General features: G+C 43.8%; 1 protein-coding gene and 1 long non-coding RNA gene across 35 annotated transcripts in view; one reads left to right on the top strand and one right to left on the bottom strand.

The window, feature by feature from the left end:
• The window catches only part of LOC148687375 (uncharacterized), a 36,882-nt gene that overhangs the window by 2,717 nt on the left and 13,517 nt on the right, over nt 1–20,648 (bottom strand). Inside the window, exon 2 of the long non-coding RNA XR_015947784.1 lies at nt 9,062–9,180. This is a non-coding gene — a long non-coding RNA (uncharacterized LOC148687375). The remainder of the gene's footprint in view (nt 1–9,061; nt 9,181–20,648) is intronic.
• Nucleotides 1–20,648, top strand: part of ANK2 (ankyrin 2) — a 316,546-nt gene that overhangs the window by 290,197 nt on the left and 5,701 nt on the right. For 33 of the 34 annotated variants that reach the window (XM_088660422.1, XM_088660406.1, XM_088660416.1 and 30 more), the window contains 10 exons: nt 196–6,177; nt 7,582–7,656; nt 8,481–8,612; nt 9,243–9,383; nt 11,792–12,071; nt 13,940–14,219; nt 16,534–16,626; nt 17,142–17,225; nt 18,481–18,645; nt 20,111–20,290. In XM_088660422.1, the coding sequence (XP_088516548.1) occupies nt 196–6,177; nt 7,582–7,656; nt 8,481–8,612; nt 9,243–9,383; nt 11,792–12,071; nt 13,940–14,219; nt 16,534–16,626; nt 17,142–17,225; nt 18,481–18,645; nt 20,111–20,290 (7,412 nt within the window). The remainder of the gene's footprint in view (nt 1–195; nt 6,178–7,581; nt 7,657–8,480; nt 8,613–9,242; nt 9,384–11,791; nt 12,072–13,939; nt 14,220–16,533; nt 16,627–17,141; nt 17,226–18,480; nt 18,646–20,110; nt 20,291–20,648) is intronic. The other variant, XM_060278541.2, reaches the window with a different exon arrangement.

Here is a 20,648-nt window from a genome sequence, read left to right as displayed (position 1 = left end):
TCAGTTTTCCCCCCGTTAGCTTTGCTTTGCTTTTTTTTTCCACCCTCAGATTTGTGGATCCACCATACCCAGACAGTTTTGTTGACCCTCCTACCGCTGCAATCAAAGACAGTCATTTCAGTCCTGATTACATTTTTTCAATCTCTATTTCCGATTTCCATTTATTTTCACTGTTTTTCCCCATTTGCATCAAAGATGATGATGAAACAGAATCTACAGAAACATCTGTCCTGAAAAGTCACCTTGTCAATGAAGTCCCTGTCCTAGCCAGCCCAGACTTGCTATCCGAAGTCTCTGAGATGAAACAAGATTTGATTAAAATGACTGCCATCTTGACCACAGACTCAGCTGAAAAGTCAGGCTCCATTAAGGTGAAGGACCTTGTGAAAGCTGCCGATGAAGAGCCTGGAGAACCATTTGAGATTGTGGAAAGAGTTAAGGAGGATTTGGAAAAAGTGAACGAAATCCTGAGAAGTGGAAGCTGTCCAAAAGAAGGGCCAGTTCTTCAAAGATCCAGTTCTGAGAAAGAGCTGGTGGAAGAAGAATGGGTCCTTGTAAGTGATGAAGAAATAGAAGAGGCTAAGCAGAATGCTCCACTGGAAGTTACCGAGCCTGTTTGCACAGAAACTAGAATAGGCAAAGGGAAAACAGAGAAAGAAAAGACAGACATGGCGGGAATGATCGATCATCTCAGCCAAGATCTAAAAGATTACATGTCACTTAATGAAATGCAGCCTCAGACGTTACAGGAAGACATAGTAGAAGAGAGATTTGAAGCTGTGGTTTTAAGCAGGGGCTCTGAAAAAAGTGGGGGAAGCCAAGAGAAGAAGCAAGTCCAGCAAAAGCCTACCTTGGAAATTAAAAAACCAGTTAGGAAGAAATTAAAAGATAAACAAAAGCCAAAGGATGAAGAAACCAAAGGAAAGAAAGAACATTCGGGACTAACAAAGTTCAGCTCAGATGAGTCTTTAGATGAAGAGGTAGGGTTAGCCCCTGCAGAGCCTTCTAAGGCAACAGCTGTGTCTCCTGTTATAGAAGAAACTCCTATTGGCTCAATCAAAGATAAAGTGAAAGCCCTTCAGAAGAGAGTGGAAGATGAGCAGAAAGGGCGTTCAAAATTGCCTGTTCGCACCCCAGGAAAAGAAGGGGCAACCGAAAAGTCTGTTGCAAAGCTATCGCAGCCTAAAAAAATTATTTACAAAGCAAAACCCCCATCTTCTCCCTCTGCCTCAAAAACGCCAGCTTCCCCCTCTGCCTCAAAAATACCAGCTTCCCCCTCTGCCTCAAAGACTGCAGCTTCTTCCTCTGCCTCAAAGATTCCCGCTTCCACCTCTGCCTCAAAGACTGCAGCTTCCCCCTCTGCTTCAAAACTCTCCTCTCCCTCTACTAAGAAGCCAGCTGTTTCTCCCACAACTAAGAAGCCAGCTGTTTCTCCCACATCTAAAAAGCCACCCATTTCTCCCACATCTAAAAAGCCACCTGTTTCACCCACAACCAAGAAGCCGCCGGTTTCACCTTCTTCTAAAACAGAGAGACTTGAAGAAACTATGTCTGTTCGTGAACTGATGAAAGCCTTCCAGTCAGGTCAAGATCCATCAAAGCATAAGGCTGGACTTTTTGAGCATAAATCTACGAAACAGAAACAGCAGGTCTCTGAGAAAGAGCCGGCTAAGAAAGGAGCTGCTCAGACAGACACTGAAAAGAAGCCGGCAATGACACAAAGAGACACACACAAAAAAGATAGTCCAAAAGGTAAAAAGAGCCAGGAACCTCAGGCAGAGGCAGGCTTGCAGTCTAAGAAAGAGGCACAGGGCGCTCTGAAGAAAGATTTAGCCATGCAGCAGGCAAAGCAGCAGAGTAGCAAAACTGCAGAAAAAGATTTTCCAGCAACTGATGATGAAAATGCAAAGGGTGTGACCCTGACATTTGATGACCAAGGGGATACTGACCTTCAAATCAGCCCAGACAGAAAGACGTCCACAGATTTTTCTGATGTCATAAAGGAAGAGCTTGAGGAGAATGATAAATACCAACAGTTCCGGCACATTTCAATTACCGAGGAAGGTGAGCTTCACTTAGATCAAGTACTGACCAGTCCATTCAATGTTACATTTCCATCAGAATATGTGAAAGATGGTTTTTTGCCCGCTCTCTCCTTGCAAAGTGGTGCTCTGGATGGCAGCTCAGAAAGCCTTAAACATGAAGGCACAGCAGATTCTCCAATTGGTAGCCTGCTCGATGGGACCCCTCAGGTCAGCTCTGAGGAAAGTTATAAGCATGAGGGATTGGCCGAAACTCCAGAAACGAGCCCCGAGAGCCTCTCTTTTTCACCAAAGAAAACAGAAACTGCTGACCAGATGGAAGAAACAGAATTAGCCAGTACAGTACAGAGAACAGCAGAGGCACATTCACCAAAGGGACTTTCTCCGGCAAAAAGTGAAAGAACTGTTGCTGACAAAGACATAAAAGTTATAATCGGCTCAGAGTCCCTCTCTCCTCGTTTGTCAGAAGAAGTAGAAGTTACAAGCTCCAAAGAAGAGATAGGCAAATGTACAGATTCTAGCTCAACATTGATTGATAAAGATGCTATCAGGGATGAGTTATCTATGGCTACTGAGCAAGGACATTTAACTAAGTTATCTGAAGTGCATGATACTATTTTAGAGAATGAGGATCAGGCATCCTTTGAGCACCATGCCATTAGTAGAGGACTGGAGCTTTCACTTCCTAGCCAAGACAGTGAAGGTCTTAGCCCAGTTGCAGATGAATCCTTAGCTATAAGCCATAAAGATTCATTAGAAGCAAGCCCAGTACTGGAAGATAATTCCTCCCGTAAAACACCCGATTCCCTTGAGCCTAGTCCTACCAAAGAATCCCCCTGCCGTGATTCTCTTGAAAGCAGCCCTGTAGAACAGAAAACAAAGACTGGTTTCCCTCCAGGACCTGGTCCCACGCAGGCTGCCTTTGCCAAAGCAGAAAACTTCCCAGAGCTGACACCTGTGCGATCTAGACTTTTACGTGACCCTGATGGCAGTGCTGAAGACGACAGTTTAGAGCAAACCTCTCTTATGGAAAGCTCAGGGAAAAGCCCTCTTTCACCCGAGACTCCCAGCTCCGAAGAAATTAGCTATGAAATCACACCCAAGACAACAGATTCGCAGATGCTCTCAAACATACCCAAGTCAGCTGTGATTCCTGAAGTCAACGAAGAGCCGGAAGATGACCCCGAAGGTGAGCCGACGAGGAGGTTCACACCAGAAGAAGAGATGTTTAAAATGGTGACTAAAGTTAAAATGTTTGATGAGCTGGAACAGGAAGCAAAGCAGAAGCGGGACTATAGAAGGGACCCCAAGCAAGAAGATGCTACTTCAGCTTCTGATTTGGAAGCTGCGTCTGAACTTGAATTTGCACCCTCAACGCCTGTAGAAGATGATGGAATACCTACTGTGCACACTTCTGCAGCTGAATCTAGAAAGACTTCTTCCTCTTCAGAAAGTGAGCCAGAATTAACAAAGCTGAAAAAGGAAGCTGACTCTGGGCTGCTGATGGAGCCTGTAATTAGGGTGCAGCCTCCTTCAACTCATCTATGTCATAGGGATTCCAGTTCTAGTCCTGAAGAAACAGGGTTTCAGCCTATTGAATCCAAGGAGCATGCATTTGGTACTGAAGAGGATAACACAGAATCAGATAAGCCAACAGAGGAAACCAAAATGTCTGGTGATACCTCTCTTGCCTCAGATACTAGCATCATAGCACAGGCTAGCGAGTCCAAGTGCTACAGCACTGATGAGAGTGACACTGCTAGCCCTAATGGCCCCATGATGCAGCCTGAGGAGGCGTTCTACCATTCTGTGGGTGATGACGCCCCCCAAATAGCTGAGTTATATGAAACCTCAGCGGCGTCACACAACCAGGATGATTCTGAGAAAGATGGTGGAGCATCTGAGGAGGTACCACACAGAGACATGGTTGCTATGGGAACCAGAGGGGGCTCCTGTACCCCTGGCTCCTCTCATTGCTGTATATCCCCAAATGATGAATTGGCAACTGCTGTTTCACCTGTTCCCTCCCCTTGGGGAAGTGATTTGGCTGAAACTGACAACATTGTTGAGATGGCACAAAGGGATTTTTGTAGTGTAGAGCACTCGGCAGACCATTTACCTCAAACAACCCAAAAGGGTGACCTTGAAAGGAATGCAGATGATATTGATGAAAGCAGTGCTCTGCCTATAACAAGCCCTTATGAAAATGTCCCTTCACAGCACTTTTTTACTAGCACTGAAATTAGTTCAGGAACTGGTTTAAGGATGACAACAGAACAGTCATCTGGGGTTCATCATTCTACTGAGGTAGAAACTACCTTCAATGAGGAAATTGCACTGACCAGTTCCCTTTGCACACCAGCATCTGTAGGTTCTGAGGTTCAGACCTCAGAAGATATCTATATGGAGTTAGAATCGAAACACGTGGACATCTTTCAGAAACAATCAACTTCAACACCAGAGGCCACATCACTAGATGAAGCTGCTCTACAAGATATCAGAGATGAAGCTGAGAAAATAATCAACCAAGTGATCATAACCAGGACAGATGTGGATTCTGACAAGTGGAGTCAAATACGTGAAGATGATGATGCTTTTGAGGCTCGGGTGAAAGAGGAAGAACAAAGGATATTTGGCTTAATAGTAGACAGGAGGTCACAAGGCACCACACCTGACACGACACCAGCCAGGACTCCTACAGAAGAAGGGACGCCTACCAGTGAACAAAACCCCTTTCTTTTCCAGGAAGGGAAATTGTTTGAAATGACGAGGAGTGGTGCCATTGACATGACCAAGAGGAATTATTCTGATGAAAACTTACACTTTTTCCAAATGGGAGAGCAGTCTCAGGAAGATGTGTCCTTATCTGAAGAAATGAGAGAAGCTGAAGGCCTGGAATCTCTCCAGCAGGAGCAATCCCCAGTTCCATTTGCATCTTCTGAACTAGATGAAGCAGAGATGCCTATAAAAGGCTCACTCACATCTGTATCAGAGGATGAGGCCAGTGGTTTCTACACCACAAAAGGGGATATTAAATCTAGAATCCCTATTAAAATGGGCATTTCAGCCTCTTCAAAGTCACCAAAGAAAGAAACTGCTGCTTCTGATGATGATGACTTCTTCCTTAGAGCTGATACTGAAGACATGTTTGACAGCTCCCAGGTGCCTTGCCCTGTCTCTCCCGAGCAGACTGTGATTGATGTACAGTTAGATTTTTCAACAGTCACTAGGTCGGTGTATGCTGAGCAGGAAGATGATTCCCCAGACTCCTCACCAGAGGAGCAGAAATCTGTGATTGAAATCCCTACCGCCATCATGGAATGTGTGCCTTCTGAAAGCAAATCCAAAATTCCCATTAGGACAACTCCCGCTGCATCCCACTCATTGCAACAATCAGAGCTTGAGAGCCTTCCTTCAGATAGCTTTGTTGAGGCCCTAGAGGAATCGGAGGATGACCCATCCAAACCAAAGTCTAAGATTCCAGTCAAAGCAGTTTTCCAAAGAGTTGAACAAGAGTGTTTGTATACAGAGACATCTGTCTGGAAGCCAGAGTCAGCTAAAGCTCCTGACAAAACATGCAAGCTCCCTGCGAAACAAGACATCAGGAGCAAATCTGAATCTGATGAAAGTGCCTCCGTGGACTCAAAGGCTAAGCGTTCAGTCAAAGCTAGAAGCTATGCTGAGGCCGAAGCAGAGACCAGAGAGAGGGTGGGTGAGATGAAGCTTGAGGTAGAATCAGACGAGCAGACGACTTCACGACCAAAGATATTTCCTTCGCGGTTGCCCGTTAAGAACAGAAGCGCCTCAGCTTCCCGCAGTGCTGTTAGTCCCACTAAAGAAAGTAAGGAATATTTTTTTGACCTTTACAAAAACTCCATAGAGTTCTTTGAAGAGATTAGCGATGAAGCTTCCAAATTAGTGGATAGACTTACTCAGTCAGAGAAAGAACAAGAATTAGTTTCAGATGATGAAAGTAGTAGCGCCCTAGAAGTTTCAGTTATTGAAAATGTGCCATCCATTGAGACCCAGCAGTCAGTTGCCGAGGACATCTTTGACACCAGGCCCATTTGGGATGAGTCTATTGAGACTCTGATTGAGCGTATTCCTGATGAAAATGTCCCTGACCATGTTGAAGGTATTTGCCAGCCATTGGGATTCCCTTTGCTACGCATGTCATGAATCGCAATTCTTTGGTTGTTGTTTCTTCCCTTCTTTCCCCCCTGCTTTTTTTGTGTGTGTGTGTGGTTTGTGTGTCTCCTTTTTAAAGCTTCCTGTGGTTGTCAATGTGTTTTGTGTAAGCTCCGTTTTGTTTTGTGTTGTGTATGTATTTTACTATCCCTGAAACAATCTCAAGATTGCACACTGCAAATGCTTACGCAAAAGATAAAACATAGCAATACAGTCATTTTTGTTAAAACAACAACAACATTTGCTCATGTTGTTTAACTAACAAATTTAGAGCATTATTATTTCGCTTCTGATACAGCTGACCACGCAAGTTTTAGTTTTTGGATTCTCTTCACTATAATTGAATCACTTTGCCATGAATTACTTTTGACACAGATGAACCAGGTAAGATTACCATAATTCAGGATATGCAAGTCCATATAGCTGTGCCAAAAGCCAAGTTATTAGTGCCTTAAAAAAAGCTCCAACCCTTTTATGGTTGTTGTACTTTTGCTTCGCACCATTTACTAATGGAAGGTGGTGCACTGGATTTATGGACTTAATCATGTTAAATTTAATGCCCAATGTTTAGATCCATTTTTTTTAAAAAAGAACTTCCTATCACGGAGGAGCAATAAGGGGAAAATATGGTAATTGAATTTTGAGCTGTAGAGACTATGACTTCAAATGCACACAAACAAAACAAACAAAAACTCAAACTTTGCTGGTATCAGATTGGCTGTTGGGATTATTAATTATTGCTGCTTTGGTGCAAAAATTGCTGAGAAAAAGTGTGCACTTGCTTTTGCATGCCTTCTTTGTAAAGAGCTAGGAATGCAACATGTTCTAGCAAAAAAACAAACTTAAAACTGCTAAATACTAATGCTGCATAGATATCATGATCTGGAAATCTTTCTGATAGTTGTAAGCAGTGCAACTTAAAAAAATATGATGCTCTTAATGTTTGAAATGAAGTTACGGATATATCACCTAATATTGCAAATATGAGTTTGATGGCCATTTGCCATTACTTTAAAGAGGCATGAAAAAACCTATTTCCTGCTCCAGCAAATTATTTCTCTCCCCCTTTGTTCTGTTTTATTTTAAATGTTTAGGAGTTATGAGCTCCAAAATAAAATTGAGGACAGTGTTTTCCAAAGCCTCCAATACCATACTCAATTAAGTGGGCATTTTAAATAAAGTGCTTTGTATTCAAATATTTCCATTCTAGCTACATACCAAGACCTTTGGTTTCCTTTGAAAGCAGACACTGTTAAACACTGGCCTTATTTTATGGAGTCTCTCTTCGTGAGGCAGATCAGTTTTGCCTTAAAAACAAAACAAAAACCTGTCCTATTTGACCTTGCTTTAGATCAACAGGATGATCAAGAAAGGATAGAGGAAAGACTCGCACATATCGCTGATCACCTTGGATTCAGCTGGACAGGTCAGTTCTAATGTGGTTGAGATCACAACCATCTTAGGAAAATGAAACTTCTAGCTCTTCTTCCCTATCTGTTGAGACACCAACTCGAATTACATCTGCCTACCAGGGACTGTACAAGGGACGTGGGTGGTGCTGTGGGTTAAACCACAGAGCCTAGGGCTTGCCGATCTGAAGGTCAGCTCCGCTGGGAAGGTAAATGGCGTTTCTGTGTGCTGCTCTGGTTTGCCAGAAGCAGCTTAGTCATGCTGGCCACATGACCCGGAATCTGTACGCCGGCTCCCTTGGCCAGTAAAGCGAGATGATCGTTGCAAATCCGCTCCACTTCCTGGTGGGGCAGAGTTGCGGTTGACCATGTGACCACCCACTCCCCTCCGGGGGCAGGGATGTTGTTCTGCACCGCCGGGGGGGGGATTCGGGCCATGTCATTCAGATCTTGTCTGAAGCCCAGGGCGGGGCTAGGGCCATGCCACAACCCTTCTGGGAACCCAGGGGGGAGCTCGAGTTGGTTTGCATTGACGGGGCTCCTCCTACCAGTGGTTTACCCTACCAAACTTCCTACGCAGCGGGCAGGAGTCAGATATAGCCTGGTCTACTCAATGCCTAAGCCAATACCAATAAAGTTGTGGCCTAAATTTGCCCAATAACATTAACCTTATATCATGTATCCTAGTGTTTTTATTCCTCTTTGAGGGGGTGGTTGCAGGGTCTCGACATGGAACTCCCGAGTCGTCTGTGACTGGACCTAATGGGCAGGTGTCCCTTTACCTTTATTTAAAAGGAAATGTGTGACTGTTTGAAATCATTTTAATAATGTGCGCTTTCAGAGCTAGCAAGAGAACTGGATTTCACAGAGGAACAAATTCATCAGATCCGAATTGAGAATCCTAATTCACTGCAGGACCAGAGTCACGCACTGCTGAAATATTGGCTGGAACGTGATGGGAGACATGCTACTGGTATGCTCAGTTTTAGTAGATACCTTTTTTTCTTGGCAAAGGAGCCTAGTGAGTATACATGTACTTTGCTGAAGTGCAACACTGTCAAGAATTCACATGCATAATACAAAGGGAAAGTGGCAGTACAACCCCACATTTCCACATGTCTTTGTAAGAGAGGCATTCCCCCCCCCCCCCATAAATTGATGAGAATGGCAGACAAAAAGTACAGGAGAAATTTATGACACGGCACCACTCACAGCAGGGTGAGGAACTGCCAGCTGCCAGTGACCCTCAATAAAGTCAATTTGCAGGCACAATTTGGTTTCAAACCTCACCTGTAAATGGACATTTTTGCTCTGCAGGCAGGACCTCAAAGGGGGTTGCTGTAACTGCTGATCAGCACAAGTAGCAAGCCTCTTTGAACTTTTACAGGTGGACACCCTTGAGCTAATAGGTAAATTGCCTACCTTTTCCAAGTGTCTGGGGATAATCTCAGGGTGGACAGAAGAGACATATTTTCATCATTCATCTCCAAATTCAAGGTGCTGATGCAGACTTCTGAGTCATACTCTTTTGCTGTGTGAATCTAGAGGAAAGGGAAAAGAACACACAGCACTCAAATAAAGTCTGGTCTCTTCTGTATCACAGATTCAAGCCTTACTGAGTGTCTTACAAAAATAAATCGCATGGATATTGTTCATCTCATGGAGAACACTATGGAAACATCCCGAGACCATAATCGCACCTATGCAGAAATTGAACAGACAATAGGACTGGATCATAGTGAAGGTAAGGGTGAGCTCACACACCTTTGCTCACTGTTTAGTAACTTGTCAGCATTGACACAACCATCAAAGGCCTGCTTATTGAGAATGCAACCTGATTTGCTTGCACAAAAATTAGGCAGAGGTTAGATCAGGCATTGGCAACCTCCGGCCCATGGGCTGGATACGGCCGATGGAGGCCGTTTATCCGGCCCACGGGCCGCCCGTGAACCGAGCCACCCGCTCGGCAAATCCCCCCCGTGCTGCAGTAAACTGGCGCAACACGGCGCAGGGACTTGCCGAGCGGCGCCGGAAATTGCATCTACACAGCCGCAGAAGCAATTTCTGGTGCTGCAGACATTTTGGAAATGGGCAGCCAGCACCAGAAATCACTTCTGCGCAGCCGCAGACATGCACAGAAGCCATTTCTGGTGCTGCGCTGCCCATTTCCAGAATGTCCGCAGCGCCAGAAATCGCTTCTGCGCAGCCGCGGACACGCGCAGAAGCCATTTCCGGTGTTCTGGACATGGGCAGCGCAGCACCGGAAATTGCTTCTGCGCCTGTGCGGCCCACGGACAAGTTCGGCTCATGGGCAGAAAATGTTGCCGATGCCTGGGTTAGATTATAGACAGTCTTTGTTGATTACTCATCCTGTTTTGCTTGTGGGGTGTTTGTTTATCCCACACTTTTCAATGCATTTCCCTGTCACTTACCAACCCGCAAGATGTCAGATTATTATTTTTAAGTGCATTTGCTGCACTAGTGCAACAGCGCCTTTTAAATCTAAATTTCCGATATATGCTTGAATCCCTCCCACAAGATAGGGACAATCTGGAGCCATCCAAAGATGGAGCATTCATATAGAGCACATTACATCAACAATGATTCTTTTCAGTATTAGCAGCTTAGACACTCAAGGTGTGAGTCATTCCATGAGTGTCAAGATGTCTGCATGTGTGTTGGAATCATCTAAATGCTTTTAATGCTAAGCTTAGCAGGAGGCATGTGTAGGATAAAGAAACCCTAAAATATCAATATATAGTACAAATGGGAACATGTTTAACTGAAAGGAAAGCTGTTCAGGTTGCTGTCTGTGGAAGTTGGTAAGAGTAGTTAAACAATGGGGACAATTACCTAGAGCAGGCATCCCCAAACTGCGGCCCTCCAGATGTTTTGGCCTACAACTCCCATGATCCCTAGCTAACAGGACCAGTGGTTGGGGAAGATGGGAAGTGTAGTCCAAAACATCTGGAGGGCCGAAGTTTGGGGATGCCTGACCTAGAGGGATGGTGGACTCTTCCTTACTGGAGTTCTTTAAATAGAAGCTAAAGCATGGGTAGGCAAACTAAGGCCCAGGGGTCGGATCCGGCCCAATCACCTTCTAAATCCGGCCCACGGACAGTCCGGGAATCTCTGTTTTTACATGAGAGGAATGTGTCCTTTTATTTAAAAATCATCTCTGGGTTATTTGTGAGGCCTGTCTGGTGTTTTTACATGAGTAGAATGTGTGCATTTATTTAAAATGTATCTCTGGGTTATTTGTGGGGCATAGGAATTCATCCCCCCCAAAAATATAGTCCAGCCCCCCACAAGGTCTGAGGGACAGTGGACCGGCCCCCTGCTGAAAAAGTTTGCTGAATCCTGAGCTAAAGAGTAATGTCCTGTGGATGCTCCAGCTCTGGGCTATCTGGATTAAGCTGGGTGTTGGACTAGATGGCCTCTGAAGCCCCCTCCAACTCGATGGTTCTATGCTCCATGTCAGCAGACATTTATGTATGTGTTTGTGTGTGTGGTGCCTCTACATCAGGCATCCCCAAATTGCGGCCCTCCAGAGTTTGGCCTACAACTCCCATGATCCCTAGCTAACAGGACCAGTGGTCAGGGAAGATGGAAATTGTAGTTCCAAAACTTCTGAAGGGCCGAAGTTTGGGGATGCCTGCCCTACATGAAACCTAAGGAAGTGGGAGAAATTCGATTCAGTTCACACTTCAAGATGAACCTTCCTACTTTGTTTATTCCAAACCAATACACAAAAGTGAAACACAGCCATCCTTTGAAATTCACACTTCTGCAAATTATGCAGTGCAGTTCTCCAGCCAAGTAATTTGTATGAGGGTAAAGTGTGCATAAACATGCACATATTGGGGGAAATTGCTTTGCAGAAATGTGTATATTAGACAAAATGAATTCATGCAATGGAGAAATTTGCACTAAAATACTGATGAATTTTCAGGAGGATATATTTTTTTAATTGCAAGCTGATGTGGAAATGCATAGAATCTAAGATTGGAAAAACAAGAAACAGAGAAACCAAAACTGACAGATTTGCCTCTCCCTACTCAGCACCACCACAAATCTGCAGGTAGATGTAAACTGAGCAGACCTTCCTACTTTGCATGGAAAGACCAAATAATTGTTTTTACCTTGCTGTAGGTTTTTCTGCACTCCGTGAAGATCTGTACAGCACAAGAGATAAGAAGGAGGAAGAGCATTCTTTTTCTAAAGACAGTGAGCCATCAGATCACCCTCCCCTTGTCTCTGAGGAAGACATTTCTGTGAGTTACTCACCCTTGCATGACGGCACACCCAGAGGTGAGGCGGAACTATCCATTACAGAACTCCTACGACAAGCACACAAGGAGCGAGTAGAAGCTGAATTCTCAGGGAAATCTCATGCGCTGCCAGAAGATTCATCTACTACACAAGAATACTTGTAAGAATCCCAAGATTGCAGGCCCAAAATGATGGCATATTGTGAGAAATGTACTGTACGCTCTGTTGACCTCTATAACACACACAGACACACACACACACACACACACACACACACCCCATTTAGATTCCAAAAGATGGGAAAAAAATATATATTAAAAAATTAGTGGTTGTATCCAATTGTATCCCTCAACTCACGGAAGGATTTTTCCTCCAGTGGAGTCTATGAACAGAAGGTAGAGGAGGATTTTTTTTTTTTTTGGATGGGGGATCTGGGACTGAGTTCCATGATGAGAGAAAGGCAGGATATAAATAGGGTTGCCAGACTCAATAGAGGACAGGACTTCTGTGCCTTTAATTGAATCATAGAATCAGAGTTGGAAGAGACCAACCCCCTGCCAAGCAGGAAACACAATCAAAGCATTCTTGACATATGCCTGTCAAGCCTCTGCTTAAACACCGCCAAAGAAGGAGACTCCACCACATTCCTTGGCAGCAAATTCCACTGCCGAACAGCTCTTACTGTCAGGATGTTCCTAATGTTTAGGTGGAATCTTCTTTCTTGTAGTTTGAATCCATTGCTCCGTGTCAGCTTTTCTGGAGCAGCAGAAAACAACCTTTCTCCCTCCTCTATATGACACCCTTTGCTTGGAAATTAAACAAAGGGCCTGCTAGTTTCTCTTTAAGGTTTCCAGACTCAAAAGAGAGCAGGGCAATTAAAGGCACAGAAGTCCTGTCCTCTATCGAGTCTGGCAACCCTAGATATAAATGTAAGAAAATAAAATAGGAAAACATAATAGGGAAGTTCCAATATATCCTGACAAGACAGAAGTACTGTTTGTGGGGGGCAGGTGTGGAGGACTCCTTGGTCCTGAATGGGGTAACTGTGCCCCTGAAGGACCAGGTGCGCAGCCTGGGAGTCATTTTGGACTCACAGCTGTCCATGGAGGCGCAGGTCAATTCTGTGTCCAGGGCAGCTGTCTATCAGCTCCATCTGGTACGCAGGCTGAGACCCTACCTGCCTGCAGACTGTCTCGCCAGAGTGGTGCATGCTCTAGTTATCTCTCGCTTGTACTACTGCAATGCGCTCTACGTGGGGCTACCTTTGAAGGTGATTCGGAAACTACAACTAATCCAGAATGTGGCAGATAGACTGGTGACTGGGAGCGGCCGCCGTGACCACATAACACCGGTCTTGAAAGATCTACATTGGCTCCCAGTACGTTTCCGAGCACAGTTCAAAGTGTTGGTGCCGACCTTTAAAGCCCTAAATGGCCTCGGTCCAGTATACCTGAAGGAGCGTCTCCACCTCCATCGTTCTGCCCGGACACTGAGGTCCAACACCGAGGGCCTTCTGGCGGTTCCCTCATTGTGAGAAGCCAAGTTGCAGGGAACTAGGCAGAGGGCCTTCTCGGTAGTGGCGCCCGCCCTGTGGAACGCCCTCCCACCAGATGTCAAAGAGAAAAACAACTATCAGACTTTTAGAAGACATCTGAAGGCGGCCCTGTTTAGGGAGGCTTTTAATGTTTAATAGATCACTGTGTTTTATTTTTCTGTTGGAAGCCGCCCAGAGTGGCTGGGGAAACCCAGCCAGATGGGCGGGGTATAAATAATAAATTTATTATTATTATTATTATTATTATTATTATTATTATTATTATTATATTTCCAAACAAGAATGAAGAGTAAGGAACTCTGTTAAGTACGGATGGAGTGTGGTCCTTCTAAGGTTTATATTAAACTAATGTAAACTAATGTAAACCTTAAAGTTACGTTGAATATTTAGCCTGACATTCATCTGTATGCTTATTCACTAGAAACATAGAACATATAATAATTAGGAACCTTGAATTCAACTTTATTTCACAGTGTCACAACGTCTGGAGCAACACAGGCACCAAAAGGAGAAAAAGCAACAACAAGCATTCCCAGTGAAAAGTCTGAGGGCTCCACTGCAGGCTCTGAGGATCTTGAAAGGCCATACCTCCATACCCCAACATCTAGTGAACGAACGGATTCACCCATTGTGCAAGAACCTGAAGACCACCAAGAAGATCTTTATCCAAGGAAAAATAGCCTGGTGATTGTGGAATCAATTGATGAACACCCAGAAGAGTCAGAAAGATATGAAGAAGAGTTGCTGGAAAAGGTAAGTATTATCACTCGCTTGATGAATCACGTGGTTACTCCTGCGCACATCAGAGGAATTATTATTCAGGGGAGTAACATCTTTAATGTGATCTTAGTCAGTATCAAGGAACAAAATGTATGAATAATAAATACCAATGTTCCCCACGCATAACTGGCCAAAAACAATTCCAACTGCAAACAGATTATAAATGAAAGAAATCTGCCGTTGAAAACACAAAGCCGTAGGTAGCACAGAAGGGAAAAAGTAGACAGAAAACTTCTGTCAACTAGGTTAGAACAGGATGAACATGGCAGCAACCCAAAATGAAATGTTCCAGAATGGATTCATGAAAGAGAATCTATTGCTAAAGAAATCCTTCAGAAAAAATAGCGAATATCCTATATTTAGTACAACTAAGGGCTTCACAGGGGACCCAGGTGGCGCTGTGGTTAAACCACTGAGCCTAGGGCTTGCTGATCAGAAGGTCAGCAGTTTGAATTCCTGTGACGGGGTGAGCTCCCGTTGCTTGGTCCCAGCTCCTGCCAACCTAGCAGTTCGAAAGCACGTCAAAATGCAAGTAGATAAATAGGAACCGCTACAGCGGGAAGGTAAACGGTGTTTCCATGTGCTGCTCTGGTTTGCCAGAAGCGGCTTTGTCATGCTGGCCACATGACCCGGAAGCTATACGCCGGCTCACTCGGTCAATAATGCGAGATGAGCGCGCAACCCCAGAGTCGGTCACGACTGGACCTAATGGTCAGGGGTCCCTTTACCTTTAAGGGCTTCACAGATGCCATTTTTCCCTGTATGGAGATTATAGGAACTTATAAGCTGCTCCATACCAGGTCATTGGTCTCTGTAGCTCAATAGTGTCCGCATTGACCAGCACAGGCTGTCCAGGATTTCAGGCAGGAGACATTCTCAGCCCTTCTTAAAGATTCTGGGAATTGAACTTGGGGTCTTCTGCATGCAAAGCAGATGACCAGATTTCTGTGTAGGGTTGGGTGGGGTGGGGATGCAGGAAATGTTTGGAAGCCAATATGTGCCTTTCTGATTGGTGTACATGCAACAAACAAAACATTGATGAGTTGACATCCTACATGTCAGCATTCCTGTTTGTTTTACAGAGAGGTCGTTAGTGATTAGTGGAAGCTCTTCGGCTCTGTTCAGAATTGGACCTGTCACATGCAACTATTTCACACACAAATTTCCTCAAACAGAAACAGCTCATTTTTTGCCAAGGCCAATTATGAAATTTGGACCCTATCCTACTTCAAATTGGGTGTGTCATCCAAATGTTATTCAGCCCACCCCTCTCCCCAAGCACCTGTATCCTGTCCTGCTATCTGGCAGCGGGGAGGTTTGATGAAGGCGTGTCTGAAAGATATGCACTCCCTTTTTTCTCGCTGGCATCTCTTGTAAATACCTAATGGCAACATCACAGACATCAGGACTTCTAGGAAATAAGGTGTCTGAGGATGGGCATCAAGGACCCTGAAAACATGCTCCAATATTCTCTGTATCTGGGATGCTGCCGAGTATGCCCACTCTGTGGGTTTTATGCACCCAAAGCATGTTGTTTCCAGGGCCCTTGCTGAGGACAATCTGAGGACTCAGGAATCCTGGGAAACTTTACTCCCTGGTGCATGGAATGCAGCATTCCAGGTGGTGGGAAGGAATGGGGGAGGCATTCCATTTGCATTCCAAGCCAAGTCGTGCACTTCAGCAACAACGCTTGAACTCACTTTGGTTTTGTCCATATATAATGCTGACCATATAAACCATGGTTAGCGAAAGTAGCTTGTGCATAAGCAGTCCCTCCCAGCCCCTCCCCCATGGAGTGACTGGCCTAGCATTATACATCAACAAACTACACCATCAGGAGCCTTTTCTCTTTCTTTGACTTCTCTTGTCCAGGTTAATTTCCCTTTTAAAAAAGTTTATAGCCAGCAGATCTTTTTTAAATAGTAAATTGTATGTAAATGCCTTTTAATTAATTAAATAAGTACGAAAGCTTTTCTCTGATTAGATTAATAGAGTATGAAAAGTTTTTGGATCGTATCCAAGTTATTCAAGCACATTGCACCATAGCTAATACGTGATTTACAATAACAAAAAAACATATATATATATATATAGTCTAGATGGCATCACAACTTTAAAGGCGATTTTAGTATCTCATGTTATGCTCAAGGGAAGAAGTAATGCAGCTTCTGTTAAAGCTGTGAGCATTTGTGTTGTTTCCATTGTGCTAATAGAAGGGGCCAAATGCTGTTCATTCACACCATGCTATATCTGTATGATAAGAGCCATGCTTCCATGCTTCCACTAGGAGCTAGCAGAGGAATTAGGTGAGCTGGAGGCCAGCTCAGATGAGGAAGAGATGGTAACTACCAGGGTCGTTCGCCGCCGGGTGATTATTCAGGTACAGGAGTGTTGAACTACTGCACGTGCCAGTGGCAATTATGTCCTGGTTACACCTCTAAGACCCACCCTTTTCCCAAAGTCCTGTTCCTGAAGCAACCCCTTGGCTGGTATTGCACTGATGAATTTGGCATGTTTCTGAATAATGCATGTCTATTGAGTAACATAGATAACTTTTTCTACTTTGATTTGGGAAGCTTGGAAGAGAAAAGAGAAGCCCAATAGGGTTGTTACCCAATGTGCATTTTGAGGAGGAATGTCCCATGTCCCACTGAGAGTTGCTGCTTCAACACTACTTCCTATTAGGTCAAATGATTTCTGTTTGCCTATTGGTTCAAGGTTTCTTTGCATGTTTTTAAATATTGGTTTGCAGAACCTTTAATGGAGTTTTAACAACTATGCTTCAGTGCTTCCTGATTCATTCATTTCCCCCCTTGCTTTAATCAACTAACCTCTTTTGTACAATTTATTTAAAGCAACCACTTTAATTTATGAATTTTGTTCTTTGACCAACAGTCGGATGATATGCCTGAAATGCCACCAGAAGCTGTAACAGAGGAGCAGTACACAGATGAACATGGCCATATTGTGGTGAAGAAGGTACAATTTAACATTAAGATGTTGACTTAATGGGAAATGTAGGAAGAGCAGGGGGTTTTCTTTGTAAATTAAAGCTACACTTGGGCCCTTTTATGTGCTATGGAGTTAAATTAAAAGAAACCTACAATGAGACTCCTTCAGTGTCTGTTAATGATCATTTTTTTTCAGGTCTGTGCCAGTTTCACATATATTCCATCCTGTTTCTGCACCTATTAGCATTATTTTTTGCACACTTCTTCACAAAATGCATTTTTGGTGCACATCTTACCCTAAAAGATGCATTTGGGTACCTCTTCTGAGTCAAGAACTGCATTACACAATTTGAAGAAGTGTGAAATAATAATTGCATTCAATTCTATATAATAATCTGGGCAGTGCAGATTAGGTGAATCTGCTTAAAAATGCAGACTGGACTAAATCCTCGAAACCCCCCGTGTCTACTCCAATAGTAACATGGAAAGCATCTCCAATGGGAATTGGACACTTTAGTGACATTCCTGGCCCAAACTGCAGACTAACATGTTGATATTCCACATGGCACGTCAAGGACGAGCTGGCACAAACTGGGGCAGCAGTGGCTGTGACAACTCTTGCAATAAAATTTCTGTGCGGTCACAAAGGAAGCCGCAGTTGTCAATCTGGCATAAGTTACTTCTATGATGCCCTGCAGAGCACCTTTGAGGCCTAGTTAGTAACCCAGGAACACATTCAACAGCATGAGTTTTCCTCTATATCAGGGCTTTGTTGGTGGAAAACAATACATCAGAATGAGCGCGAAGGTTGGTAATAAAAGTATCCAAGGCTGCAATCCATGCACACTTAGCCTGGATAACACCCACTGAGCACAGTGGGGTATTTGTGAGTAACCATTCTAGGATTGCACTGCATGGCCAGTTTGCATGGTACTGCACAGACATGTGTCAAACACAAGCTGTTCTAAACATGCTCATCAGTTTTGCAAGTGAGATCTGGGAGATTCTGCTAGGTCCTTGATAACAAATACTTTCTGCAAGGCTTACTCTTTCAAAATATTTTTTAAAGATACTTTTCCAAAGGGGAAAACATCCATGGTCTGACTGGGAGGCCTAGCCACTATTTAAAGAGGTGAGCTTATTAAGGTTCATTGGAATTAAGGTACTTAGGCGAACTCATTTTGAACATCTAGCTTTTCATTTGCCTCATATTACCTACCAGTAGAATGGTACATATGACTGCTATTGTTTTAAAACTCTTAATAATGATGTAATTCCATTAGGTCACTAGAAAAATCATCAGGCGATTCACTTTACCAGATGGCACAGAAAAGGAAGAAGTTGTGATGCAAGGAGAACCTCAGGAGCCTGTTAAGGTGGAAGAGGGAGATGGATATTCCAAGGTCATAAAGCGAGTTGTGCTGAAGAGTGACAGTGAGCAATCAGAGGTTAGTTAGATTGACTGAATGAGAAATGAATTAGGAAAATTAACAGTAGTATTACCCCAATTAGCCATTGTGTTTAAGTTGCAACCTCCCCTCACTTGGTTGCAAGTCTGCACACTTCTAAGGGCCTTTTCATACATGTCCTGGGTTTTAAGGTTGCACATGTAGAAGCAATCCTTGTGATTTGTAGAGTGTGAAAAGCAAGTAGATGAATCCAGGGCATACCCATTTCGAAATTGGCATGTCATGTTTTCTAAATCACTTTGCTGCTGGGACTGGAATATCAACAGGAAGGTTATCACTTGCATTTGGAGAACATTGAACATTTCACCCGGGAGGGAACCTTGAAAATCTCCATTCAGTCTAAGAGTTGCACTGAGGGTGAAGGGTGAGGAAGGAGGTAGAGTGAATAGTATTCTATTGAGTAGAGAGATGTTTTCTCCAACATCAGACAGTAAAACTAATTTTCTATCTCTTTGCATGTCTGCCTCATTAGAAATCCCTGTTTCTAACTGGCAAGTATCATGACCACAAACCCAATTGATCACAGGACTCTGAAGTTATAGAACTCGACAAGAGTCAGCACAACCAGAGCATCAAGGAGATTGGGCTTCCCTTTGTATCTTAAACCTTTTCAGACCCAGGGCCCACTTTTCACCTAGACCTGCATTTGGGAACCAATTCCTTAATCTTTTATCACATATTGCATGGTAGTAGTGCTCCTCTTGCAACCAACCTTGAAACTAGCTGCGGCCCACTACTGGGTCATAACCCACCAGCTGTAGACCAGTGATAAAGGCCTTTTCATCTTCCATAAAGCCTGTGATGGCCCCAACTTTGGCTGAAATAACATTCACCATAGCTCAGTAGGAACTGCCCAGGCCTTTGACTACTTAAAGAAACCTACCTCTTGGCCCAAGCCCCAGCTGAACAGGATAGCATATGGGTGCTCTGCTAATGGGATCTTCAGCTGACTGGTCTACTTCTAAATTCAAGGTACTCACATTAGACAGGGTCCAAAGCCATTTCTGCAACATGCAGAGAACTGCTTACTTGGCAACAGTCAGATTCAGAGGGGGAAGTACAGATAGAAAGGTCACAAAGCATTTACACCTTGTGTAGTGAAACTGCAGGAATTGAGGTTTTCATTTGGAAGGAGTTTGCCATATGATTTATGATGTGTACATCAAGCTAAGACCATCTGAATTCCTATAGTAATCCGATTACACATTCTGGAAGAAATTTTGGGAGGAAATTTAGGATTCATTGATTTCTTGCAAAATTTTGCAACCGAGACGAGTTGAGCATATCTTTAAATTTAATTTATGTATTACGTTCACTTAGAATGATAAGCCAAAACTCAGTATCATTCATTTAAGGCGTTAACTAAGCAATCCTTGCTTTGAGCTCTCCTTAGTAGTGTGTGCTCACAACCACACAACTTATCCATGAAACCTTTCTTCACCAGGTGACCTTTTCTGAGCCAAGTGTACTGAGTGCCTCAGAATTTCAGTCTGAACCAGTGGAAGGCCGCAAGGTCAGCAAAGTTGTGAAGACTACGGTTGTACATGGGGAGCGAATGGAGAAGCACCATGGAGATGCTAGCTTAGCAACTGATCTTCCCTCAGCCAAAGATGACTTTGAAGAGGTAAAAATATTGCCTTTCCGACATGTCTTTGGAAGTGTCAGTCTGGAATACCACTGTAAAATCATATGGGGAGAAGAATATACATATCCTGGGGTGGTTTACTGCAGTGAAGTACATTTGGAGTCTTGTTTCTAAGTACAGTTTACCTGTCCTTTCTAATATGTTCAAAGCAACTCAAAATAAAAAGTCCAAATTAGAAAATACACAAAACCACTAAAATAATATATCTGTAAATGTCCTGTATGAGACACCTGATGAGACCCAGTTAATGTTCTATGAACATCTGATGGTGCCATATTCTTAAAGCTAAGCAGATGTACAGCTGATTAGTGACTCAGTAGGGTACCACTGGGAGGAA

Source organism: Zootoca vivipara, chromosome Z1, assembly GCF_965207765.1.
Source record: "Zootoca vivipara chromosome Z1, rZooViv2.hap1.1, whole genome shotgun sequence".
NCBI lineage: Eukaryota > Metazoa > Chordata > Lepidosauria > Squamata > Lacertidae > Zootoca > Zootoca vivipara.
The sequence above is the reverse complement of the archived record's forward strand: the minus strand, read 5'-3'. Positions and strand labels throughout refer to the sequence as shown.